The sequence below is a fragment of the Castor canadensis genome, chromosome 3 (genome assembly GCF_047511655.1).
Source record: "Castor canadensis chromosome 3, mCasCan1.hap1v2, whole genome shotgun sequence".
In the NCBI taxonomy this organism is placed as follows: Eukaryota; Metazoa; Chordata; class Mammalia; order Rodentia; family Castoridae; genus Castor; species Castor canadensis.
The window spans coordinates 181,870,451-181,898,049 of NC_133388.1; the positions used below are offsets into that span (position 1 = coordinate 181,870,451).

Here is a 27,599-nt window from a genome sequence, read left to right on the forward strand (position 1 = left end):
TGATTAGACATTGCTTCTTAGAATGTGAAGTAACCACACAGCATCTACAACACATTTTACTCTATGGGTCTCATCTGCTTTGTAAGAGTCACTCAAATATGACAGAGGCCAATAGGAGAAGGGGACCAGGAACTAGAGAAAAGGTTAGTTTGAGAAGAATTAATTTAGAAGGTAACACACATGCACAGGAAAGCAATGGGAGTCAACTCCCTGTATAGCTGTCCTTATCTCAACTAGCAAAAACCTTTGGTCCTTCCTATTATTGCTTATACTCTGTCTTCAACAAAATTAGATATAAGGGCACAATAGTTTCTGCCTGGTAGCGAGGGGGTGGGGGGGAGAGGGAGGGGGTGGGGTGGGTGGTAAGGGAGGGGGTTGGGGAAAGAGGGGAGAAATGACCCAAACATTGTATGCACATATGAATAAAAGAAAAAAAAGTCACTCAAATAATGTCACTCATGTAAGTAAATCTAAAAACGATAAAGTAGAGTCACTCAAAGGCTGAGGAGACAAAATATTAGATAAGACATAATCCTTTTGCTTGTGAAATTTAATAGTCCCATAGGGGATATATAACCCGTCACCCCCCACAAATGAAATAATTTCAAATTGTGTTAAGTGCCATCAAGGAAATAGTAAAAGGGTTATACAAAATAATGGATTTGGGACATGGGGAGGAGGTCTAGACCTTACCTTGCATGGGGCAGTGAAGGAATGTATCCTTCAGTTTTGTATTCAATACTTGATGAGAGAGAGCGTAGGAAGAGGGAACCCATACAGACAAAGGGTGGGAAAGAGCTTGACAAGTTCAAGGACCTGTAAGAGGATGAGTGTGGCCAGAGTGAAACAGGATGAAGTGAGACTAGAAAGAGGCAGAATCAGCTCACATAGGGCCTTATTGGTTCTTTGGTAAGAAATTGGATCTTATTTTAAGTTTAAAGAAAAGTCTCTAACAACTCCTAAACAGGTAAGTGCCATGCTCTGATTTGCTGCCGACTAGATGGTATAACAAAGCTGTCAGTCTGAGGATTGGAGAAAGACAATGTGGTACATATATACAATGGGGTATTACTCAGCCATAAAAAAGAATGAAATGATGCCATTTGCAGGAAAATGGATGGAACTGAAGTTTATGTTAAGTGAGATAAGTTGAGTGTAGAAAGACAAACATCACATGTTTTTGCTCATGTGAGGAATCTACACCTAAAATAATAATACAACATGATTGTAAAAGGAGACTGTGTGTGGGGGAACCAGTGAGTGGGCAGAGGGGGAAAGGAGAGGTGATGGGGGTGAATATTACAGAAGTACATTGTATATATGTATGAAAATAGCACAATGAAACCCACCAAAAACTGTTTAGAAAGTAGGGGAAGGAGGATGATAAGAAAGAGTAATACAGGTGGATTGAATTTGATCAAAGTACATTATATGCACATTATAAATATCACAATGAAACCCCTTTGCACAATTTTTTTTTGGGTAGTACTCGGACTTGAACTCAGGGCTTCATGTTTGCTAGCAGGTGCTGTACTGCTTGAGCTATGCCTCCAGCCCTACAATTAGTTTATGGTAGTAAAAATTAAAAAAGAAAGAAAGCTGTTGGGGTTCCTTGTACTCATCAAAAAATGATGACAGCTTGGGCTAAGCAGGAGCTATGGCGAGAAAGAAGTGGGTAGATTTGAGAATTAACAAGACATGATCCACAAGGATTAGATGTGGGGGGACAGGGAAAGAGGAGAGATCAAGGGTGACTCTTAGATTTCGGTTTGGGTCAATATAATCTCCAAGGTAGTAGACTAGGCCTGGAGGGCTTTAGTGGTAGAGTATCTGACTAGCAAGCGTGAAGCTTGAGTTCAAACCTCAGTACCATCAGGACAAAAAGATACTAGAGTAAACAAATATGCAAAACACTTGTTATCTTGGTCAGTTTTTGTTAGGTTCTGCTTCAGTAACAAACAACCTCAATCCTCTGTGGTTATATAGCAAAAGCTTATTTATGTGGGCTGGGTACAGTACATATTTGTAATCCCAGCTATAAGGGAGGTGTAAGTAGAAGGATCATGGTCCAGACTAATTAGAGAAAAAAACTGGGAGACTCTATCTGAAAAATAAAGAGCAAAAAGGGCTTGGGGAGGATGTGCTTAAGCAGTGGAGCATTTGCCCAGTAAGTGTGGGGCCCTGAGTTCAAACTCCAGTACTACCAAAAAAAAAAAAAAGTCATTTTTATTTATGTCCATTGTGGGTTCCCTGTGGCTTCTTCAATTGGGATCCAGGCCAAAAGAGAAGCCGGTGTCTGGGATATGCCAATCTGACAGGTGGAGAGAGTGGTGCTGGAACCATGCAGGACTCCTACCACATAGAACACCCACTGTGTGGGGCATACACCACCGCTGCTTCCACTACATTTGCACATCCAGGACTGATGGGGCCATCAGAGGTGTTACACTCTAGCAAAGGAGAGAGTCATTTGGAATGACAATATTGCCTACCCCCAATTTCAAGTTGCAGGATTCATCTCCAGGACATTGCTCACTGTATCAGAAACCAAGGAGGCATCACGGTAGGACAAGGGTTACTAGATGTCTTACCTAAGGATGGAGGGAAGGCATGCAGAATTTGGAAGTGAATATTTTCTGAGATAGAAAAGTAAGTTTAAAAAATATTTTTAAGATGTTATGCATTTATAAGATATTGAGATCCAAAATGACAAAATGGTACACAGTGAAAAGTTCCCTTCCTACCATGTCCCAGTCACCCAGATAACCTTCCATGTGCAGCAAAAGCTAGAAGGGCCATAGAAGGTGGTAGAAGAGGACATTGAGGAGTAAGGAGCGGTTTGTATTAAGTTTTTCCAAGAGGGAAAAATTGATAAAAATACTTAGAAAGATCATTGAAGGCCACCATTGAAAGCCATCATATTTCAGGAATAATTTTATGCCAAAGGAACCTCATTTCTTCTTTTTTTTATTGAGTTATGAGTGTATGTAGGAGGGAGAATTCCCCGAGGAGTGTATGTTGATTTTAGTGTGGCAATATGTCACAGGCCCTCATGACACGATGGACACACGAGGGAGAGATGTGGTTGCTGAATGCTCAGCTGGGGCTTTCCAAGGCTCCGAGAGCTTCTGCACACGCGTGGGCCAAGTCACAGGTCGCCAAACCTGCAGGTGGAGTTTATCCCTTGCTCTCATCCTCTCTAACATATCCTGTTGCCAACTTGAATAAAAGCACAGAAAGTATACCTTTTCAAATATAAAAGTGAGAAAGAGGTGACAGAGACAAGACCGAAACTAGAATTGCACGTGATGGTGATAAAAATGTAAAGGTTAACCTCTAGGTTAAAGCAGTTTAATGTGAGCCACAGCCAGAAATCCCAGGCCTTTTGGTTGACAGGGAGCAGAGTGTGGGTCAGTAGGAGGTCATTATTGTGCCTGCAGCTAATTCCATCGTAATTTACATGTTAAAATATACATTCACATATTTGAAGAGCCCCAAAGAGAGGAGTGGATGAGTTGGCCTGTCCCTGCTCTGTGTGGGCAACTTCTGGGTTTGCATTTGATGTTCTGGGATGATTTCAGAGATAGGAAACTGGACAGTGAAGTGCTTAGAACTCTCAGAGGAACCGAGTGTGGTTAGAACCAAGAAGAAAAGTCTCAGGACAGAGTGATCCAGTGCTGCCTTCCTATATTTGCAGGGCAGAAGAGATTCTGTCTCCTCAGGGCAGAACTGGACCAATAGCAGACAACAGTGAGGGAGATGTGTGCACAGACTAGGCAGGACTTCCTCTCAGAGCAGCTGTGAGCTGCTTGTGTTTGGAAATCAGTGTCGCTGACATCAAGGCAGCGGCTGGATGACCATCTGTTAGAGCTGGTGGAGGCAAAAGAGCTCTCCCTAATGGGGAAGGGACCACAGCCTGGTGCCACGAGTACGCATCATGCAAGCTTAGTTCAGTTGGTCCCCCAAGACCCCCCAATACAGCTCTTGTACCCTGGGTCATAATTGCACATCCAGTTGTGTACCCTGGGTATCACCTAGGACTTCCCTTCCTCTCATGCTTCACCTGGAGGCCTGGCTGTGTGACAGCTCTGAGCCTTCCCATGATTTCTGCATTTCTAGGCTTTTCCCCTCATGCCTAGTCTCTTGTCTCTCCTTCTTGGCAATATGGATGGGAAGTCCACAGGGAAGGCTTGTGATCGTCAGGAGAGATTGGCAGAACAGAGGGTTCATGTGGGACTGAGGGATAGCCGAGGATGGAAATGCAGATCAGAGTCCAGTCTTAGACCTTGTCCAGTTCTGGACCTTGTTAAAGATGGGATGATGCCAGTAATGAGGTCATTGTCACGGTCAGGTCAGGGGCAGCCAGGTTCTGTTTATTTAACAAAAGCAGATGTTCTGCACCGCAGCTATGGGAGCCCTGGCCGGGTGCTGTTTCCAGGAGCTTTTCTGGGCTTCTAGAGAGAGCTTGGGTTTCACAGGCAGATGGAGCTATTATCCATGTTTTTCCTCTCCTGCAAGTCTTTGGTTACAGGGCACCAGCATGCTTTGTTTTAGGAGCTAGGATGTTACATAAACACTGTGGGCAAGTACAGGTGGCCCAGGCTTCAGGACTTGAAATCCCCCTTTGTAGGATGCAGCATCCAAAATTGGCCCAGCCACCTGGTCAAGGGGCAGGACTCAACTCTGCAGAAGGGGTGGGTGCAGGATGGGCTCCAGTTACACCAGCCAGTGATCCCGTGTCTGCATACCCAGGACCTCAGGATGAAGTTGTGTGTTTTCTAACTTGAAATTGGATTGAAAATTCATGTGAGTGTTTTAAAAAAAGATGAGAGCCAGACTCACAAGTTATTTTAAGACAACGTTTTATCAGTTGCTGTTTTGGAAAAAGTACTTTTGCCTTTGTATTCCCAGAAGGGCCCAGCAAGACTGGTCACTCTTCACCCCTACACTCCAGAGGGAGTGTGAGTTCGGGGTCCACATTGCCTCAGTTTGAATCCCAGTACCACTTGGGGTGCTGGGCCAGACAAGAATCCTTCCTGGGCCTCAGCTCCCGCCTCTGTAAAATGGGAACTGTAGATAGGATCTATAATTAGAACTGTTGAGAAAAATCAAGCATTCTTATTGAATCAAGCCATTCAATATAAAAGCAACTAGAATAACTATAAAATTGAATGCTATCAAGAGTTCAACTTATTCTGCTAGGTGCTTTCTATATAAAATACCTCATTAATCTTCCCAGCCATCCTCTGACTACATGGTATTGTTATGCCATATCACAGAGGAGAAAAGTTGATCCAGCCAATATAAGTTAAATATTATCATGTCTTCGCTGCACTGCCTGGATATCTGACTGTAAAATACTTTAATTATTGGTTTATCTACCTTGCTCTCCCCGTGAGTGTGTGGGGTCCTCGAATTGATGACTCTAGCCGCCTTTTTTTGGACTTTTTTGTTAGATCTGGTGCCAGGCACGTAGCAGGTAAATAATGTCAAATAAATTGGAAGTAGCTTGCTAGGAAGTCTCTATTTGGAGTATAAATATGAGAAGGCTTTTATTTTTTTCAGTATTGGCTTCCCACTACATCATATGACTCTTTCTGAGGCTTTGTGGAGGTGGCTCCCCTGATGCCCTTCAGAACAAACTTCACTACTTTTCAGCTCCTAAGATAGGTATTTGGTGTAGGCTTCAACAAATGTTTTCTGATGAGATGGTTGAAGAGCACTGATTTAAACAATAATCTAAGACTAGCACTGTGTGGGGCAGTTTTAGTCATTGGACTCTCTTAGGTTACATGCTGCTTTTCTTTTCTTTCCTAGAGAACAGAGGACAAAACAGAAAGTGGAACGTGAACCCAGTGAGCAATAACAACATGTGTTTATATAAAGCTTATTTGTCATGCCCTGTCTGACCACATCCAATGAATCTAATCACGTCAAATGGATTAATTCCATCATTCTTCACAGCAAGTCACCACTGCAGATACAGTTGTCACACCCAAACAGAGGAGGGGACAAGGCTTTTAGTCCACTGACCCACACAGCTAGGACATAGCTGGCTGGCTCCACTTACCACTGGGCCGTGCTACTTCTCAGAAGGAAGTAGGGACTCCTTGGAATAATTTTGAAATTAAGGAAAGGTTGAATAGCAAAATATAATTAAAACAATTGAATACAAGTTTGAAAAGTTTGAGAAGGGGGAGTCACATACTTTTATATGGGTCAAGAATGAATGTTGTCATACTCTGGCATCTGCCTAACACAGTTTCTCAGAATGTGCTTGTTGACTGCCTCTTGTAGCCACCAGATTCCGCTGTCGCTCTGCTGTGTCTCCTTCCCCCCTCTGCCCTCTGCAGTCTTTTTTAGACTTTCCTACCTTTTCTCTTTCTAGGAGCCTGTGTTAGTCAGAGTTCTCCAGTGTTGTGTCTCTACCTGTGTGTGTGTGTGTGTGTGTGTATTACATATATTACATATAGTGTATCTCTCCAGTGTATCTCTCTCTAGATATATTTTATTCCTTAAAATATATTCTTACTCAGAATAAAATTCTGTACACTGTCTTATTCCTTAAATCAACCTCTCTTTCTTTCCTATCTGTATTTATATGAGGAAGTAGGCCCATTCGACTGCAGAACTGGGAAGTCTAAAATCTGCACAGTAGGCTGAAGACCCACGAAGAGTGGGTATTGCAACCTCAAGTACAAAGGTAGCCTGGAGACGTAATTCCTTCTTTGGGGAACTCAGACTTTTTCTCCGATTGGATGAAGCCCACCCACATTCTTCTTCACTGATTTAAATGTTAATTACATTTAAAAAATAACCTTCATAGCAACATCCAAATTGATATTTGACCACACAACTGAGTACCATGGCCTCACAAAGTTGATATCTGAAATTAACTACCACAGACTTGCTTGAAGGGAGCTGGGGTCAGTTAGGCTTGTGAATATATATATATATATACTTTAAGAACGCTGTTGAGGCTGTGGCAGTAGAACCTGGGGGCAGAGAGAGCTTCAATCTGTCCATGCAACTGGATGGGCGTGGGTGGTGAGTTTTGGCCTCTGGCTCTCCAGCCATGGTCCCTGGCTTTGCTTACACTGAGGAAGAAGGTGTCCTGGGCTTATATTTTCTCCCATGGTGTTCTTTGCAGAAGCATGAGCTCACTTCCTCCTATCTCAACTCTTCGAGTGCTTTGTGTCTGGCTCTGGGCACCTGACACTTTGGAACTTGTGTTGTAGATGATATAGGTTTTCTTGGGTAGGTTTCTGGAGGGCAAGGGCTGGCTGCTCCAGGGCCCCAGGTTCTGCTGCGGCTCACCAGAAAACATTTGCAATGCGGATTCTCTGGGATCTTCCTGGGGTAGTGGGCCTCTATGAAGCCTGTAATAAAACAGGCAGGAGAAAACTATGTCTATCATGACAGAGGACAGAGGCTGATGTCGGCTTAGCTTTTGCATTCCTACTTACCTGGGAATCAAAAATAAATCTTCCTGCTGAATTATGATATGAAGACAGCTGTGTCTTCTGTTTGTGGGCAAAGTGTTGCCCAGTGGGGCCATACGCACAGCAGAAGGGTCAGTGACTTTGTCTGAGGGGGCAGAATTGATAGGAAAACCTTGTCATGGTGGGCTATTAGGGAATCTGCCAGAGTGCTTGTATTAATTTCGTACTACTGCTTCAAACAGCACAAAAGCACTCTTTTAGAGATCAGCTCAGACATGGGTCTCACTGGGAGAACATAAATGTCAGCGGGTTTTGTTTCCTTTTGGAGGCTCTAGGAAAGATTCCCCTTGCTTGCCTTTTTCAGTTACACATGCTGCTCTCATTCCTTGGCTTGTGGCCCCATCCTCCATCTTCAAAACTGGCAATGGATCCTTCCCACAGTGCATCATACTGTCTGGCCTCTTCTGCCTTCTTTTCTACTGTAAGGACCCTTATCATGGCATTGAGCCCACTTAGATAGTCTGGGATAATCTTTCCATTTTAAGGTATTTAATTGCATCTACACTTTCTCCTTTGCCATGTAGCATAACATATGCATTGGTTTGGGGGGCTGGGATGTAACATCCACAGGGAGTAATTGTTTTGCCTGTCATAGTAAACTTCTGACTTCTACTTAAATTTCTAGCATAACATATGACTTTCAATCAAAAGAGGTAATCCCTTCACTAGCTTTGACATTTGGTGGTTTTTAGAGAATCTGAGAGAAAAATGTACGCTTAATTTATTAAACTTGTAAGTTTTTTTTTTAATTTTTATTTTTTTATTGTTCATATGTGCATACAATGCTTGGGTCATTTCTTCCCCCTGTCCCCACCCCCTCCCTTACCACCCACCCCACCCCCTCCCTCTGCCTCCCACCCCCTCGATACCCGGCAGAAACTATTTTGCCCTTATTTCTAATTTTGTTGAAGAGAGAGTATAAGCAATAATAGGAAGGACCAGGGGTTTTTGCTAGTTGAGATAAGGATAGCTATACAGGGAGTTGACTTGCATTGATTTCCTGTGCATGTGTGTTACCTTCTAGGTTAATTCTTTTTGATCTAACCTTTTCTCTAGTTCCTGGTCCCCTTCTCCTATTGGCCTCAGTTGCTTTTAAGGTATCTGCTTTAGTTTCTCTGCATTGAGAGGCCCTCTTATTTTGTATTAAAATTTACTAGTTCGGTAAATCAAGACTTGTTATTAGTTGAATGTAAAGGAAACTTTTTTTTTTTGGTAAGACTGGGCTTTGAACTCGGGGTTTTCATGCTTGCAATGCCCTGCTTGAGCCACACCTCTAGTCCTAAAGGAAACTTTAATGAAAATTTGACCTCTGTGTTTGTTACTTTATCAATTAACATTAATTTAACCCCCAAAGCTGTAAATAGCTGTCAATGTACATGACCTCATGCTGATTTTTATTCTGGTTGAGGTTAAGTGTGCACTCACGAGACTTCTGAAAGTCATAAAAGGAATGTGTATATGGACTGATTAGCTCACTTAGCCCAGCACTGTGGTCGGACCTATGCTATCCCACCAATAAAACTAAAATAACAAAGGTTGTAAGGGAGGTGATATTTACTCAGGACTCAGGATGGAAAGGCTTTCGAGAGGAAGGGGGCCCTAAGAAGCAACAGGTGCCAACCAGACAGCAAGTTAGGGGAAGATCATTCTAGATAGGCAGCCTGAGCAAAGAATGCATAGGGTCTTTATGGAATGATGAGACCATGTGATGCTAGTGGAGTTAAATTATCTCTAATTGTTCTCATGTACCTTTTAAGTCATCTTCTGGTGGAGATTTAGTGGCAGGATCAGTGTGTGTTCCAGAATGAGAGTATCAAGTAAGCCAGCCACAGGTAAGGAGCCTGAGAAGATCACAGCCAACTGAGCACAGTGCAACCCGTAGCCCCATTCCTAGGCTCTTGTTGCCCACTTCTTTTATTTTGGTGGAACTGGGGTTTGAAATCAGGGCGTTGCACTTGCTAGGCAGGCACTTTACCACTAGAACTACCCCCCAGCCCTTTTTGCTCTAGTTATTTTTTAGATAGGGTATTAATTTTTGCCCTGGTCTGGACTGCAACCCTCCTGTTTTTGCTTCTTACTGTAGCTGGCATGACAGGCACACACCATCACACCGTTTTTTTTTTTCAAGTGAGATGGAGGGTCTCTTGAACTTTTTGCATGGGCTGTTCTGGAGTCTTGATCCTCCTGATCTCAGCCTCCTGAGTGGCTGGGAATACAGGCGTGAGCCACCAGTGCCCAGCTGTTGACATTTATTGAATTATGTGGCTGGCTCTAGGTACTTTATGTGCATTAGTTCATTTAACCCTCCCAACCTTAAGAGGTACCCTTACAACCACCATTTTAGATGGAGACAGAGAGGGGTTAAGTCAGGTGAGGAAGACTTCACTGAAGGTAAGTGGCAGGACCATGATGTGAACCTCATAGTTTCACTTTTCTAGAATGTTCTTGCTCTCATTCTTCTTGAGGCTGGCTCCTTACCTCTCAGGTTACAGATCGAATAATACTTCCATAGACAGGCCTCCCCACTCAGCCTGCCTTAAGCAGGTCCCCTTCGTTATTCTACACCTTAGACTGTTGCCGATTCTTGTCATAACATGTATTACAAGTTATTTTTATTTACTTGCTTTTTTTTTTTTGGTCTGACTAGAATTCAAATCCCATTAAGGCAGAGACCGTTTGTGTCTTGTTCATCATGCTAGTCTCAGTGCTTTGCATAGGCCTAGCATATACTTCCTGTACTATAAATGTCTATTAGAGAACAAACTGATAGCGACTCCAAAATTCATTATTTCCTTGGGCTGGAGGAGTGGCTCAAGCAGTAGAGCACCTGCCTAGCAATCGAGAAGCCCTGAGTTCAAACCCCAGTACTGTCAAAAGAAAAACTCATTATATCCTAATCACTACTATATAAACAACATATGGAAATACCCATTTAAGCATAATATTGTATTATGGACTCTGGTTAATATTCATTCACAAACTTATTTTTCTATATATCCCCATAAGAATTTTACAATAATGGTAACAAATTTCTGAGAGAATGTCTCCGTAGGCAAAAGATAAACATATTCGTTATGATAAAAAGCCAACTTAATTGACACACATCAAAACCACACCATTGTGTGTTGTTGGAAAAACATTTATTGCAATTCAGTGTCAAAATTTTTTTTTTACAAAAATATGCCACTGTCTGGTACAAACAACTATAAAAAATCAGTTCATCATGCAAGAAGAGTGTGCAAATAATTTATACAGAGGGACTCAGCTCACACAATATTAAACATCTTTACATGTAATTGGTCTAACCTTATGCTTTTGTTACAATGTTCAACTCACTAATATTTTTCATGAAAAAAGGACATTAAAGGGCATGAAATACAACACACGCTCCCTTCTGCTAGGGTAACTGGCTAGGTAGGATAAAGATGGTGTGAAAGACTCCCAAGTGCAGAGCAGGGCGTGAAGCCTTCTGCTGAACAGACTTGGGCATTACTAATTAAACACACATCTATACTCAAAGACAGAGTCATGTTCAAACCCCAGAAGTAATGCTGTAGCAGAGAGAGTTTTAAGCAGTTCTGTGTGTTGGAGCGGCAATCCATTTTTGGCCAAATGGAGCACGGCATAAGCTTAGAGACTTTTCAGGAAGCTTTGTTTGCTGAGGTCAAGGACACTTTGAAAAATGCCCAGCAAACAAAGTAAAAAATATCATGGCCCCTTGCTCCTTGCTGAATCCTGGAAAGAATTCTTTGCTTTGGGAAGGTGAGGTTTAGAGGAGTGGACTTCCACCGTGTCAAAACTTCCTGGATCTTACAGCTGGTATTAGAAGAGGAGGAGATGGGATGATGGCTTCAATGCCTCTTAGTCTCCAGGGAGAGGAAAGATTTGCTTGGTTATCATCAGAACCTCAGTTTCCAGGAAACAATTTACTGCTCAACTCTTATCTACTTTTATAAGGGCCATCCTTGTAATTACAGTATAAGTATACCAGGGAAAAATGAGTTTGTCCAAAACATACTGCATACTTAAAAATGTGTTTTGAGACAGAGTCCACTGTAACCCAGGCTGGTCTTGAGCTCTTGATCCTCCAGCTTCAGCCTCCCAAATTCTAGGATTAGAGTGTGGTTTACTTTAGAACAAGTAGGTTGTATTCACTAAAATTCTATGCTCACAACAGAGCGAGAGGTCTATGAAAACATTAAATGGCATCTTAATTTCCCCAGTGAGAATCAGGGGTTGAACGGTTTAGAAGGCTTAATAGCAGATGCTCATCATAGGATTGGTCTCCCAGGGCTTCCACACTGAGGGTCTTGAGTATTGTGTGTCTCCGGCCATGCCACAAGGTGCCTGGGTGGGAGATGCGGGATGAACAGCTTAGGCCTCAGGAAGCCCCCACGTTTCTGTTCAGCTCCACCACAGAGTCCATGGTGGGGGGAGCTAAGATGCATCCTGTATATATTCTGGACAGGTTTTGTCATCTTGAAAGGCAGAAGTGTCCCAAGTTCTATTGTAAGAACTTTTGTAAATGTCACAAATGTATCCCCAGTACAATAATAATTCAAAAAAAGAAGTGTCCAAGTTCATCCTCTCTAACAACCCCTCCTGGTCGAAAGCCTGATGAAAAAATACAGAGTTTAAAGGAATTATGAACCTTATTTGTTGAAGCCATCAAGTGCCCCGGATATATCAAAGGAGCAATGCCTCTACATTTGTCTAGAGGCTCAGGGTGGTTTTGAGGTCTATTTCAGCAGTAATGGGTATCAGGCCAGCATCCAGTCACAGGAGATGGTTCACAGACTCAGATAGTTGGAAACATAAAAAAACAACAGATGTCAACATAGAAAATGATGGTAGTTTAGTTTAAAAAATGCACACATAAAATTACAGTTAAAAATCCACACATAAAATATAGAGTGTTTGTATAGCAAGATGTTTTGCTCTACAGCCTGGCAGAAAAATATAAACTCAGGTGCCTATTTTATAATAAACATTGTGTTGAATGCTAAGAACGGTACCATTGAACATCTCTTGGAATGATTTACCTCCTTGTAAATCACACCACTTGCTTAGACAAATGGAATTCCAAGCTAGCTTTCTTCTTCCATATAAAAACAACAGAAACAAGGAGCCTGGACTAATAGTCAACTCCTCCTAGGAAAGGGTTTGCAAGTCTACAAAGATGACACTGTGGCAATAACATAATACACACCCATCACCTTATTTCATAGCTGCAAGTATGTGAGTTTTTGGAAGTATAAACCCTATCCATTTAAATATATCTACTGCATGCCACCTCAATCTGAAATTAATCATCACTAATCAAATATCTTCTCACAACTGACACACTGGGGATGCTTTTACCTTGCAACTTTTGTTCCTTTCTGCCACCTGCCCTCTCATTCAACTGATGGACCTGCTCAAAGTAACAGCATGGAATAATGAAGTACTCTAGTTCAAAGTGTCACTGGACTTTTCTTCTGGATCTTGCTATAAAATGAGGACTCCTAAACCTCACAGATTTTCCTTTTCATGAGTTCTGGGCCCTCCTCTCAGGACACTAGGCTTACTGCCTATGAACTTTTGAGCTAGCATCCCTGTGGATTTGTATATGTTGCTTGATCAGGACCCTTTCCTTCTCCCGAAGTTTGAATTATTTCCTAATGGACATCAGTATCTAGTTCTGCTTTACAAGGTGCAGGGCAGGAGTAGGATAGTAAGGACAGAACAACATCCTGTCTCTTCCAACAATTTCTATCCCCCTGCCCTTCCTAGCTTTTACACCACATTTTCTGATAGAGTGTCTGAATTTTTGTTTTTTGAGGGGTCAGGTAGTCTGGGTGGGTGTGCCAAAAGGAATTCTATAGACTCTGAATGCCTTAGCAAGAATTTTCTTTGTAACTCTCTTTACTTATAGCCGTAACAGAAATCACATGGCCTATAGGACACAGATATTCTGCCTACTCTACTCTTTCCACCATCCCCAAACAAACCATAGATAGCATCAAAGACACACCATTTCTATTCCTTTCCCTCTCCCTCTTCACCTGCCATTTCCTTCCTTATTCTTAAATGAAAAAGACCCATACATGTTGGTTTCTTCAAGCCCATCCTTAAAACATTTTCTCAACTTTGTCACATACCACATCCAGCAACACCAAAGGACATGGGGAGAGTTTGTAGGCACCATCTTGGTCAATATTTCAGAAAGCTGTAACTTCATCCCTTGGGGTGGTGTTCATTTTGGGTATGATGTAAAACCATGTGCATCAACTGACACTCTCTGGGAGACTGATTTGCCAGTACAAAGCAGGTGATGTTTCTGAGATAGCACCCCCCAAGGTGCCCAAGGACTTCCATTTCCAGGACTGAGCTGAGGTTGGTGGAAAGATATGGAAGACCATGAACCCCTAACTCTGTAAGTGTCACCCAGAGCCAAAGTTTCCAAAACTTTCCATAGCAATGGAAGATCCACCCCACACCTTTCAGGAAGGTATCTGAGAGAACCTTAAAATTATAGGAAAAGTGGCTTTTTATTTAATTGCCTAAACCTTGCATTCTGAATGTTAAATTGACACAGGGAGAAAAGTTAAAAACAAAAACAAACAACAAAAAACCTAAAAAACTAAAACACCACCACCAATAACATAAAAACAAACCCCTAGCTATGACAATGTTTTGTGGCCCTCCAAAGCTCAAACTTACTCAGCAAAATCTAATTCCTTCACATTTAATTGTTCTCATTAGGAAAATTTTAATTCAATTTAATTCCTGTTCTTCTCAGGGGGATGGTAATGAAAGAAGTATTGAGAAATCCTGGAACAAGCACAAACATTGCTAAATGAGGAGCACTGGAGAGCTTACATCTCTTCAGAATGCTGACACGCTCCTTCTGTATTATTATTGAAGGAAGGGCACAAGGAGGTGTTAAGTCACTAGATGTCCCTTGCCTCACTTCTGTACATGCTCAGCCGTCTTTCCCCTCCTTCAAGGGTCACCTCAAAGGTGACTCCAGGGTACTGGTCCTCAACATGAATGTGGACCAAATTCCCATTTCTGCTTCACTTGTCACAGGCACAGAGGGTGGCATTTTTATTTGGTGGTGGTGGTGGTGGGAAAGGCAAATACAACTGCAAATGTATGTATATTTGTAGAAAAGCAACATTCTATATAAAGTAAATAACAAAAACATTCCCCACCCACTCCCAGGAATATCTGACAATTAACTCATGGAGTTCTGAGATTTCTCATACTTGCCTCACGAGATCCCCAGGTTTCTTGATGTTTTAACTCTCTGGCCCTGAAACAAGTTCATCTTAACAAACTCCTCTCCCTATCTGGCTAGAACTCCAGGCCTTATTTTTAATTGCACTTGCAAAAATTCCAGCTGAGGTTGACTCAATTTTGATGTCGGGCCTAAAGAAAAGAAAGCTCCTCAGCTCATTCCTCCACAGTGGAGAGCAGCAGCTGGCAAAATGTTTAATTGGCCAGTATATAAAATTTGTGTTTCAAGTCAGTTCACAGACAACCACTTATCCATGAAGATACTCAAGGGAGCCTGGACAAGGCTGGACGTTAAACCGGAATAAGGAAGTCTTCACATCTCTGAGGTGTCGAATTCAGTCTTTTCTGTAACACGACTTTGGCAGGGACTTGTTCTTCATTGGCCTTCTGTTTTGCTAAAGGAGTTACAACATGTAAGGAAAAAAGGCACAGGTACTTTGAGCATTTTCTAGGAAAGTGGCAACTCCAAAGAGGGCCCTGTTTGCCTACAAAGGAAGCCTGAAACAAGTTGAGGGTTGCTTGTATATGCTTTCCATTTTAAATCCCCTTTTATAGTGATGAAAAACTTTCAAGAGACACAGACACTGCCTACTGCATAATGCATGTTGTCAGAGAGCACACGCTCACTTTTAGAGGTAGATGAGGTGGCATCTTCGCAGGGTAAGCCTTATGCTCATGCAGGCTTGGGTGGGTGGTACTTCTTTGCCTTTTCAAAACAAGCCCCAAATCAAAACCAAAAGCCCAAGAATTTCTCATGTGTGGTTTTACTTTTCTTTTTTCTTCTTCTTCTGTTTTGTCTAAACAAAATTTCACATTGTAAACAAAGTGTGTTCTATCTTGTATTTGAGTTTTGCCTTTTTCTTCTTAAGGAACTATAAAGGAGTTTCTATAAACACCAAGAGAATTCCATTTTCACGGCTGACATTGAATTGTTGTCCTTAGAGCCTTGGCTGCTAATTGTTAGAAAAAGTTTATTTACAGTATTTCTGCTTCTCCAGAGACCAGTTCTAACGTGAAGTTCACGTTCATAAATGTTCAACAGAAATTGCATCTCTCCCTTCCAACGTCCTCTCAGTGACTTATCTCAGAAGCTCTGAGCCAATGTCTAAAATGTACACTATTTACAAACGAAGTATCCAAACTCCCAGCCAGCCAATGAGCAGGGGGCTCTTGTGAACTCTTGTTATGTGCTGGGATTCAGAACTTGAACAAGTTGATAAAGTCCTGGGGTGAAAGTGAGACAGAGCAGCTCTCCGGGTTGTTGGCTGTGCACGGATGGTCGGTGCCCTGGAAAGGAGTATGGTCATTAGGTTTGAGTTCTCAGAGGCAACTCACTGAATTTTGGCACTGTAAGACACTGCTCAATTTCAAAAACAATTTTCTGTCAAGAATGCCACAGCACAGGAAAAACGAAAGAGCTCTGTGTTTTCCTGTGTGTGTACCCATGCACACAGAGATAGGAGAATTTAAAGATGAAAGGGTCACAGAGAAAAATAAGCAGTGAAGATCTGTGAGTTTCTTTCCCCTCTCCAGGCACTCAATTTTACCCTCCCCTGGGGCTGGGGCAGAGATAGGAAGGAGGAGAAAAAACAGGAAAGGTTTTGGCCTCATGTCGCTGGCTCTCCTGACTCTTGGGGATTAGGCTTAGTGTGTGGCAGCCACTTCTGAGACACATACCTTCCAGGAAAGAATGTGACAGTGTTTGCAAAGCTGCAGGGTGTCTCCATACTGCTCTTTCCTCGGGTAACATCGGATAAGCTTAAAATACATCTTCTTCCAATCCAGCTGCCCTTTGTCTGACAAAATTAATCGCTTGCGAATCTAAAAATCAAATGAGTAAAAGTAATTATGGAAGAGTTCTTCAAAGAGGGTAGGTGTGGTTCTCTGTTCTCTGTCTCTGAAAATTTCTGCTTTCATCCTCTTTCTTAAAAAAAAAAAATCTCAGCCGGAAGCCAGCGGCTAACACCTGAAATCAAAGCTACTCAGGAGGATAGTGGTTCGAAGCCAGCCCTGGGCAAATAGTTCCCAAGACCCTACCTTGGAAAAAAAAAAAATCACAAAAAAGGGCTGGCAGAGTGCCTAAAGGGCTAAGAGTACCTGTCTAGCATGAGGCCCTGTGTTCAAACCACAGCACTGCTAAAAACAAACAAACAAACAAAACCCACAACTCCCCCCCAAAAAAACTTGAATGATCATTTCCAGGGAGACCCAGTAACTGGCATTGCAGTTCTATTTTACATTTGAGCATCAGTGAAGCTGTTGAACTTATACATCTGAGCATGGTAGTACATGTCCATAATCCCAGCTACCCAGGAGCAGGAGATAGGAGGGTCTCAGTTCAAGGGCAGCCTGGGCAAAAAAATTAACAAGATCCTGTCTAAAAAAATAAGCTGGGCACAGTGGCCTGTGTCTGTAACTCCAGCTACTCAGGAGGTGGAGGTAGGAGAATTGTGGTAGGTTGGCCCTAGGCAAAAGTGTGAGAAATAAACTAAAGTCTGAAAAATAAACCAAAGAAAAAAGAGTTGAGGGTGTGACTCAGGTGGTGGAGGGTCTGCCTAGCAAGTCTGTCCCTAAGTTAAAACCCCAGTACCGGGCTGGAAGAGTGGCTCAAGTGGCAAAGCACCTGTCTAGCAAACATGAGGCCCTGAGTTCAAATTCCAGTGCTACAAAAAACCCAAACAAAACAAAAAACCCAGTGCCTCAAAAAACAAAAAAGAAAAGAAAAGAAACAAATTTGAAAAACAAACTCAAGGGAGCATGGTGAGAGGGAACACACCTAGAGTTGGTGTCTGAAGGCCTAAAGTGGACGTGGTGGTACCTACTGTCCCCTGGGTTGTCAGAACAAACGGAAATAATGTCTGGAAATGCACTTGAATTATAAAGAACCATGAAAATATACTTTTAAAACTTCTTTTAGAAAGAAAGGATGAGTACCAGTTTATGAACTTTTTGGGAGAACTGTAAAGTGTGGTTAGGTTAAGAATTTTTTTCCATCAAAACCACCAAAAACCTCACACACTTATTTAGAAGCCCCTTAAATCGCTGTAATCCAGGCAAGTGGGGCAGCCCTGGAGGTGGGTGGTCATATCTCATGCTTGGGGAGGGGACCACAGAGAAGCAACAGCCCTGAGGCCACTCTGGCTGCCCTTACCTGCCGCTCTGAGAAGTGGTACTGGCAGAGTTTCTTCCACAGTAGCCGGTCCTCGCTGAGCACGTGCAGGTCGGGGGCCACCTGGCCCAGGCTGACCAGGTCACGCCCATCACTCAGCCTGTGCATGATGTTCAGTTGTAAGCACAAAGGCAGATCAGTGAAGGTGAGGCCTTTGAAGGCAGGCTGCAGAGACGAGGAGGATGATAAGCTGGGCTCACAAAGCAGCCATTCTGCTGGTGACACCCTCCAAGGGCCACTGTCCCCTTGTCCTCCACTTTCAAGCTGGTTGATGGATCACAGGCCACAAGCCGCAATACTCTCTGTCCAAATGCAGGACAGGCTGAGGACCCATAACCAAGATTCACAAAGAGCAGCTGGCTCATGTAGAGTGGCGCCAGAGGCCTTCCCCTAAGTTTCACAAAGCTCTTCACTTCTAACCTAAACAGTCCTCCCAACACCACTACTGAATTCTCCTGCTTCACTCAGTGCACTGCTCAGTCAGGAGGTCACTACCCTGGATGGAGGCCCCAGCTGCCACCCAGCCTCCCATCATGGCCCCTGCATGGCCTCAGGTCCCCTACTCAGGTGTGTTTGCCTGCACCCAAACACACATTGCCTGCCTGTGCACACCACCCTCACCTTCCCCGGTCCTCTCTCCTGCCCTCAGATCCAATTCAAACCCATTTCCTGTAACTGGCATTTGCTGTTTGTGACATCCTCAGGCTTTGTTCATCAATCCCTCCCAGAACCCCTAAGATCTCCTTAAGACACTTTCTGCAACCTCCCTGTGGAGCCTGAATGGAACATTCCTGCTAGAACTTAGCTTCTTGAAGGCAGGGACTTTTTCTTGTTTCACTGCTGTGTCCCTCGTGTCTAGAAGAATACTTGGCACACGATAGGCACTTGGCAGATGTAGGTGGGACAAATAAAACCCAAATGGGGGTGTGACTCAAAATGGGAAAGTACCTGCCTGGCAAGCACAGGTCCTGGGTTCACACTTAGTACCGCCAAAAAAAAAGAAAGATTAAATAGGTAAAAACAGTCAACAATACAATGATCCTGTGGTTGTGTGTGTATATGTGTTTGTGGCATGGGTGTATCATATGTATTATGTTCTCTGTGTGTATATGTGTGCATGGGTGTATGCGTATGTATTATGTTCTGTGTGTGTATATTTGTCCTTGAACATGTGCTTATGTGTTTGTGTGTACACACTGGGAATTGTGTGTGTACACACATTGGGAGCAGCCAGTCCAGAACTCTTTAACTTAAGTTCCACCATCTATTGAGGCAGCTCTATTCAAACCTGAAATCTTTTAAAAACTGATGGTCTATGGACAATACACTTGCAATTAACTGTGAGCTTCTGCAGGAGTTAACCGTACCGTCCTGAACTGACACCTTCAAATCCTTTATCATGTTCAATTCTGATAAGCTCAAGATAGCCCACCCGGACCTTGAAGGCAGGGCCTAATTTGTCCCCCTTGTAGACTGGTCCAGCACGGATGCCCCTGGGTGGCTACTATGGACTGGTGCTGGAGTTGCTGCACTGAGCACCACCCCCTAGAAACATAAGCAAACAATCAGGACCAGTAAGTTAAATACTACCACTGAGGCAGGTGCAAAGCCCTATGGGAACAGTAGTGTCTGCTGGCATGTCATGAACAGTCACAGGATGCTGTCACATGGGCAAGAAGTCCACAGTTCTCCCGCCTGATCCCCTCACTTCCTCCCTTTCCCAACTGTGGGTCCTTGTCCTTCTTGGTGACATTTTTAATGCGATGTTCTGTCACCTCTGAGAGATCACAGAAAAAAAATACAGAATGAAGAAACCTTTCCTTAGCTCAGGGGAAGATGCTCTGGGAATGGATATTATTTTCCCTCAGTCTCACCAATTGCCTCTGTGTCCCCTGCAGGCCAGGACACGCATGTAGTGGAAGGTGTGCAGTGGCAAAGGTCTTGGGAAGGAGAGACTGTTGTGAAGAACCGAGTGGGTATGGGAGGAACATCAGGGTAGACAAGCAGCAGATTTGGCTCCCAGGTGTCCTCGGGAAGTCAGGTCTCATTTTCTCCACTGGATTTAGAAGACTCTGAGTCCAGTTCTAACAATCTCAGACTTGGGCCTCCTGTGTCATCAAAAGCATCTATACCTTGACAACTTTTGTTGCTCAGTTCTACCCCAGGCTGCTGGGCTAAGCGTTTGATTGTTTGCCACATTCAGGCCTCTGTGAGACCCCAGAAGGTCCTAGACCTATTTGTCATTTATCATCTGCTGTTGATCATATGAGCTAATAAAACTGCCACAAGATTTTCCTTTTGTTTCCAGCACTTCAAAGCCTCTACTTTTTTGGTTAAAGCTCCCAGGCCAATTATTACATTAACTCCTATTAAAGGCAAGTCCTCTTGGCAAGAGTGCACTCTTGTCAACTTTTCAAACCTGAACTTTTCCAAAATCCTTGCCCAGACGCCATGCCAAGCCCTACTCCTGATAAATGGTTAACTGCTTCCATGCCTTTTCTTCTTGGATATAAACATGTAACAGAAAAATGCGTCACTCTAGTGAGGCACTGGCCCAAATCCACTTATGCCTATCCTGCCGCACACGTTTCAAAACACTGCCTTGCCCACAGCACTGTAATTTTATTTCATTTTCCCCCACAAAGCAGTTCTCTTAATTTTTTTCCTTCATCCTTTATTATATGAATTACACTTGCCAATAAAATTTGGTTCCAAAGAATTAGATGTGAAAATTTTGAAGGAAAACAAGATTTTGTGCTAGGAAGATACCACAGAAGTCTGGCAAACAGAAAGCATTTACTATGAATGCCACCTTCCCATCTGCATGGAGTAACATGAGCCAAACTGTTAAAATTGTATTTTAAGATATAGTCCACACTAAAGTCATTAAGTCTTCCTTCTCTCTCTCTCTCCTCTACAGAGTTGGACATTTATATGAAAAGACATTCAGAGATTCATGGGTTGCAGCATGGCTCTCAAAAGGACGTAGCTCAGAGCCCAGGAGGGCTGGGGCAGAGGATGTGATGCAGGACAGAGCAAGAGTTAAAATTTAAGCACAGCCTATGCAGACCGGCCTGAAGTCAAATCCTGTGCCAGGTCCTGTCGGTGCCAAGGCCTGGGGAGATTACACTTGGCTCTCTGTACGCTTGGGTTCTGCATCCTCAGACTCAATGAACCATGCATAGAAAATATTCAGCAAAACTGCATATATCCTAAAGCTTTGTTTCCTAAGCAATACAGCATGGTAACTATTTATACTGTAGTAAGTATAAGTCACCTAGAGATGACTGAGGTATAGAAATGTGCATAGGCTATGTGAAATCAACTACACTACTTTATGTGAGAGACCTGAGTATCCACGGGGTCTGGTGTCCTCAGGGGGCCCTGGAATACTGATTACTGAATATCATACTGAGGAGGACTGTATTCTTAACTACTCAGTCTAATTTTTCTCACTCATAAAATGAAGACGTGCCTATCTTACAGTGTTGTTGGGTGGAGTGGATGAGACGTGCTTAGCATAGTGGCCACCAAATTTTAGCCATTTATATGGATTACGATTGTTCACTAGATGAGTTGATTAACATATGTGAAGAACCTGGAAGAAGTGTGCGTGGGCAAGCCCTTGATAATAAGTAACACTTGACTCATTTACAATACTTACTACACTGAGGTTAGCCTAGCCCAAAAGACCAAAAATCGTATGTTCTCCCTCATATGTGGACATTAGATCAAGGGCAAACACAACAAGGGGATTGGACTTTGAGCACATGATAAAAGTGAGAGCACACAAGGGAGGGATGAGGATAGGTAAGACACCTAAAAAACTAGCTAGCATTTGTTGCCCTTAACGCAGAGAAACTAAAGCAGATACCTTAAAAGCAACTGAGGCCAATAGGAGAAGGGGACCAGGAACTAGAGAAAAGGTTAGATCAAAAAGAATTAACCTAGAAGGTAACACCCACGCGCAGGAAATCAATGTGAGTCAATGCCCTGTATAGCTATCCTTATCTCAACCAGCAAAAACCCTTGTTCCTTCCTATTATTGCTTATACTCTCTCTACAACAAAATTAGAAATAAGGGCAAAATAGTTTCTGCTGGGTATTGAGGGGGTGGGGGGAAGAGGGAGGGGCGGAGTGGGTGGTAAGGGAGGGGGTGGGGGCAGGGGGGAGAAATGAATCAAGCCTTGTATGCACATATGAATAATAAAAGAAAAAAAAAAAACAATACTTACTACACACCAGGTGCTGTCCGAACTGCTTCCTATAGATTAACATGAGAACTCTCACAAGAGCTACGGGGTGGGCATCTCTGCTCCTATTTTCCAAATGAGGAAAGGGAGGCATGGAGAGATTGGATAACTTGCTAGGTACTGTGGTCGGCAAATTATCACTGCCTTCCATAATCCAGGGAAATATTTTCCAGTTGTGTTTTTTGGAACCCTGAACCAGTACTTCAAGGGTAGTGGGAGGGATAACCTTTCAATCACTCACTTGTTCAACTAAAATGTACTGACTGCCTGTGCCAGGTATATGGAAGATGAGTCATGTCCTTTCACAGGAGACAAACGTGCATGTGTGTGAGATGACTGCAGGTGCAGAGACTGCTCTGAAGGTCATAGGATAATGGCTTCGGTGGACTGGATGGTCAGGGAAGGCCACGGGCTAAAAGGCACTGAGCTGAGACCAAGCTGGGAGTGTTTACAGCACGGCTGGGCTTGGTTGGAGCACCTCAAGCAGAAGGCAAAGGGAGATGAACTCTGGTGTTTGATCTTTTTTTTTACACCAGATTTCATTAGATTAAAAAGGCTTAAAAAAAAAAAAGCTGGATCATTGGACAAATAGTTGGAAGGAAGCTGGATGGGAAAAAAGCTTGGAAACCACTGATGTTAAGCAAGCTTTGCCATTTTAGGAATGAGTCCAGAGTTCCGACCTCAGCTTGAGGCCTGACTGCTGTGTAATGCTGAGAAAGTTCCTGGGCTTCTCTGGTCCTCACTCCAGTCCCATTCCATGCAACGACAACTACCTACAAGAGTATCTGGGAATGAACTAAAGAGGGCTGTGAGGAAGGAAGCCCATGAGGTGCAAGATATGGGGTGGATGTGGACACTGGGGCTCCTATGGGATAGGCAGAGGTAACACAGTAATCTCTAGGCAGGTGTTTGAGAGCTGCCGGTGGGAAGACACCCTTGGAACAAATGAGACTTGTTCATTTATATCACTGCCTGGATCATCCTCTCCAGGGCTTAAGATAGAAAGTATTAAGTCCAAGCCACAGCAAGTGCTAGAAGTCAGGTACAAAATGTAGTGGATTTTCTAAGTGAGAGAAGAATGGAATTTTGGTCTCAAAAATCACACTGTCAAATTATGCGGACACTTGAGAGGTGGGAACTGGGTAAATTACTTGAATAAATCAGTTACTGTTCATAATACACACCCACATTCTTATTTTTTCGGGAGGTGGGATGGCGTTTGAACTCAGGGTTTTGTGCTTGCAAAGCAGGTACTCTACTACTTGAGCCACACCTCCAGTTCATTTGGTTCTGGTTATTTTGGAGATGGAGGGGGGCGGTTCTCAACAAATATTTGGTTGGGCTGGCCTCGATCCTTGATCCTCCCCATCTCAGCTAGGTTTACAGGTGTGAGCCATCGGTGCTCAGCCTCACATTCTTTTAAAATAATCAAATAACTGCGAATGTTTCTGGAAGAGAGCCCGCGTGTGCGCTCCGCTCCGAGCGTGTCTGTGTGCGCACACACATGCCTTCGTGGGCATGTGTGAGTGTGGTTGCTTAGCTCTAAGGCTTCCTATTACTCCTTATGCTTCAGAGCTTAGGAAACCAAGGCATAGAGCAGTCATCAACCTAACAGTAAAGCAAAAGATGTGCATTTTGAAAACTTCAGAGAATAAAATGATTATTTAAGAAAGGTCCAGGAGGTTTCTGCATGCTACCTCTTGATACGGTGGCGCCCCAAGCTTTATCAGCGTGGGCCCTGGAAGCCACTTACACAGCCTGGGCTAGTGATTAGATAAGTAAGCAAAGTGTTAGGTGAGCTGCCTAAGTGTGTCTTGTCCCTCAGTGAGCCCTGAGAGATTACACCAGTGTCTGTTGCATATTTTTTGTGTGCCTTAGTCTTCCTGCTCACTCTTAGGAGGAGAAGAGCTGAGGGCCAATTACATTTTGAAAGCCAAAAGAAACTACGGATACCAGTAGTCACATAGGGCATTCTTTCAATGAGGTGCTCACCATTTTCCTACATGCGTGGTCATAGTCAGATCAAAGGTTTCCTTTAGGTAACTATCTGTAACTGGAATTAGAATTTTGAAAGGCTGGGACCAGTTCTCCAAGCCACTGCCTTCCTGGTTCTATGTATTTGAGAGTGTACCCCAAAGCTGCAAACAGCTCATCACCCCCACACTTTTTTTTGGTGATGGTACTGAGGTTTGAACTCAGGACTTTGTGCTTGATAGGCAAATGCTGTGCCATTTGAGTCATGTCTCTAGTCTTGTTTAAAGACAAAAAGTCTTTAAAGCTATTTTGTTTAGATAAAGTCTCACTTTTTGCCCAGTCTTGCCTGGGACCGTGATCTTCCTACCAATGCCTCCCGAGTAGCTGGGATTATAGATGTGAGCCACCATGCCAGGATCCGCAAACAGCTCATTCTTTATGAGGAAATGAGCAGAGAGATCCCTGAGCCTCACTGAAGATTTCTGCAGAACGGCCAGCATCTTCCCTAAAGCCACGTTTTCACTTTCCCACAATGTGTCATTTGGCTGTCATCTTTCACATCTTTTGATCCCATTTTGTCAAGTTCCTCTTCCCACCTTCCCTTTATCAGAAATCCCCCCAGGCCACCCTCAGCTGCAGGATAAGGCATGAAATCAGAAGACTCTGGGGCTCCTCTATGGCCAGCCATGGTGAGGCCACTCAGCATCGCAGCAGGAGGAGGCGGGGTTTGGGGGAGGCGGAGCCTAGGGGAGGAGGAGTCTGCGGAGGTGGGGCCTGGAGAAGGCAGGGCCTTGCTTACCCTGGTGATCTGGATGTTGTTCAGCTGCTGCTGCCAGTGTAGAATGGTCTCCATCCGATACACCCACATGTTAATGTTCCCCACTAGCACAGACTTGCCCACTCTCTGGACCAGTGTACATAAGGATGTGTAGAGGGTCTGGAGTAGTTCCCTTATTAACCTAATGTTTTGCTGGTCTTCAAGCACTGGAGTGGGGAAGAAAACAGAAAGTTATTATACTAAAACCGTGCGTATTTTATAAGTGGACTTTTCTGTCTGCTTTCATCACCTGGACCCTGCCTTTGGGGATATGCTTTTCTTTCTCACTGGTGTTTATTCTACACTTGGCCAAGCTCCTGCATTAAAGCTAAGCCACAGAGTTTCCTTTATCTCACTCCTTCTTTGTTCTCTCCTTCCTGGGTTTCTATAAAGCTCCTTTCTCTTTCCATTGTTCCACCACCGCCAATGGCACCTGATCAGAAAGTCACTTCATTTGCATGGCAGTGACCGCTTTAGATGGTCAGTGGAAGAAACATGGTTCTGGGGGTTAGGAGCTGATATTGTCTGGCTAATCTGTGTGTGATTATGGACAAAGTACTTCTCACAGGCGTTAGTTTCCCCATGTGCAGGGCCCAGTTAAGCCAGAGACCCAAGCTTCCCTCTAGTTGAAAGTCTACGAATCTAGTCGACCTTGTGCCATGGCTCCATTTTCTAAGAATCTGGAGGCTCGGGGTGGGGCGAGGAGTCACCATGACTGAAAGGCCTGGGAGGCCTGGAGCAGGGCAAATGGATGATCCCAAAGAAAGGACAAGAGGGTGATGGTTTCTTTCTTTGCTGTGGGAATGAGTTGTACCCCTTTCTTTTGGCAGTACTGGGGTTTGAACTTAGGCCCTCATGCTTGCTAAGCAAGTGCTTTACCACTTAAGGATATTCCCAGCCTTTTATGCTTCAGTTATTTTTCAGATAAGGTCTTGTGGTTTCTGGCTGGGCTGGTCTCAGACTGCTATCTTCTTCCCATCTTTACCTCATAAGCAGCTGGGATTACACTATGAACCAACATGCCCAGCTTATTGGTTGAGATGGGTCTCTCTAATGTTTCAAAAGCCCAGGCTGGCCTTGAACCACAATCCCCCTATCTCCACCTACCAAATAGTTGGGATTACTAGAGTGAGTCACTGTGCCTAGCCCTACTGCTTTCTGAATCAAAACCTGGCACCCTTCAAATGCAGCTGGAATTATTAATTTCCATCTACTCACGTTACTTTAAATCTAATGACTTGTCTACTTTATCAGAAAATCCACCTGCTCAAACCTGTGCCTATAAAAAGAGGTGAGAGAGTGCAAGAGAGCTCACCCTTCAGAACCACTTTTTCCAAAATGTTCATGAAGTTCTTTTGAGCGATGCCACTCAGGGATGTGAGCTGTGACTTTGCTATCAGTTCCAACAGCTGTGGATAAAAATAGAAGTTGCCAGGCTTAAAATACAGAGATATTTTTCTCCTGTAATCTTCACTTTTGAGTCATATGACGCGTAGATACAGACTGACGGGAGAGAGATAAATGGCAGGGAGGCCACCAGCCAATAAAAAGCAGATGCTTTGAGTGAAAGACAAATGGGGTAATTCAAAACCCAGGAGTCAGGCTGAATATTTAATTGCTTTTTTTCTTTTAAATATAAAGAGTTTTGGCTTCAGTCAAGGCTAATCCATTCTACTTGTCCTACTTCTTCGGCAAGAGGAGCTGACAGTACTGTGAAAGGAACAAAACCTCCTGTGCCCTGTGAACATCTGAGCTCTGAATAGTCATCCTCGGTGGGAATGGCTTTGCCCCCACTCGAACTTCTTCCCCACTGGCACTGACTGCTCCCCAGGCACCGAAAAGCTCAGGTTCACCAGCCATGTGCACTTTATAAAGGAGTGACGATCCTTTTGCAGATAGCACCTGTCTATGCAGTGCTCAATAAACACATCTATTAAAGGCTCCCAGTACACTCAACCTTCTATAGAAAGCAGATAATCGTAGGGAGAGAGTGGTTCAGGGATGTACAGGATGGGGTCCTGTGTCTTGCCAGAAGCTATGATGTCACCATGGCTAAGAACTAGGATCGTACAGCTCTGAACCTGGACCAAGTCTGGATTGGACCACTTATTAGCAAGTCACGGAATTTCCTGATGTCCCAGAGTCTTTACTTCTACCAATACCACTTAAGAGTTCTCAAGGTTTTTGTGAGCTTTATTTATTTTTTGGTGGTATTGTGGTTTGAATTCAGGGCCTCACGCTTGCTAAGCAGGCACTCTACAACTTGAGCCACTCTGCCAGCCCTGTTGTGAACTTTAAATGAAAGGATTACTATAAAGCCTGGCACAAATTAGGTGCTGAATAAAGGTTGGATCACTTATGAGGACTATGTTCACTGTTACCATCCCCAGTATTGCCAGACAAAAAGAAACCAAGATAATAATAACTGAAGTTGGTGCAGCCTCTATTCAATCTTTCTTTCCTTCAATAGCAAAATTCTGTACAGATGTGACATGAACTTTAAAAAAAAAATCAAAGATTCTATTGTTTAAAAGTACAGCTTTATACTGTAAGGAGCCTTAGAGGTCATCTAGACCAACCCACTTACCAGATGAGCAAAGTAA

The 27,599-nt window shown here is 43.5% G+C and overlaps 2 protein-coding genes across 7 annotated transcripts in view; one reads left to right on the forward strand and one right to left on the reverse strand.

Annotated features, from left to right (window-relative positions):
* Positions 1 to 21,768, forward strand: part of Ntaq1 (N-terminal glutamine amidase 1) — a 56,350-nt gene extending 34,582 nt beyond the window's left edge. For 2 of the 5 annotated variants that reach the window (XM_074069166.1, XM_074069167.1), the window contains exon 7: positions 20,873 to 21,768. Coding sequence is in view for 1 of the 5 variants with exons in the window: in XM_074069165.1 (XP_073925266.1) it covers positions 20,873 to 20,976 (104 nt within the window). In the remaining 4 variants the exon portion in view is untranslated. Of the gene's footprint in view, positions 1 to 5,817; positions 6,139 to 20,872 lie in introns of those variants that run through there. The other 3 variants (XM_074069163.1, XM_074069165.1, XM_074069164.1) reach the window with 3 other exon arrangements.
* Positions 10,621 to 27,599, reverse strand: part of Fbxo32 (F-box protein 32) — a 37,348-nt gene continuing 20,369 nt past the window's right edge. Inside the window, exons 5-9 of one of the 2 annotated variants that reach the window (XM_074069161.1) lie at positions 26,312 to 26,405; positions 24,979 to 25,163; positions 17,935 to 18,117; positions 16,461 to 16,604; positions 10,621 to 16,070 (exon numbers count right to left, since the gene is read on the reverse strand). In XM_074069161.1, coding sequence (XP_073925262.1) covers positions 15,981 to 16,070; positions 16,461 to 16,604; positions 17,935 to 18,117; positions 24,979 to 25,163; positions 26,312 to 26,405 — 696 coding nt within the window. In that variant the 3' untranslated portion in view covers positions 10,621 to 15,980. The remainder of the gene's footprint in view (positions 16,071 to 16,460; positions 16,605 to 17,934; positions 18,118 to 24,978; positions 25,164 to 26,311; positions 26,406 to 27,599) is intronic. The other variant, XM_074069162.1, reaches the window with a different exon arrangement.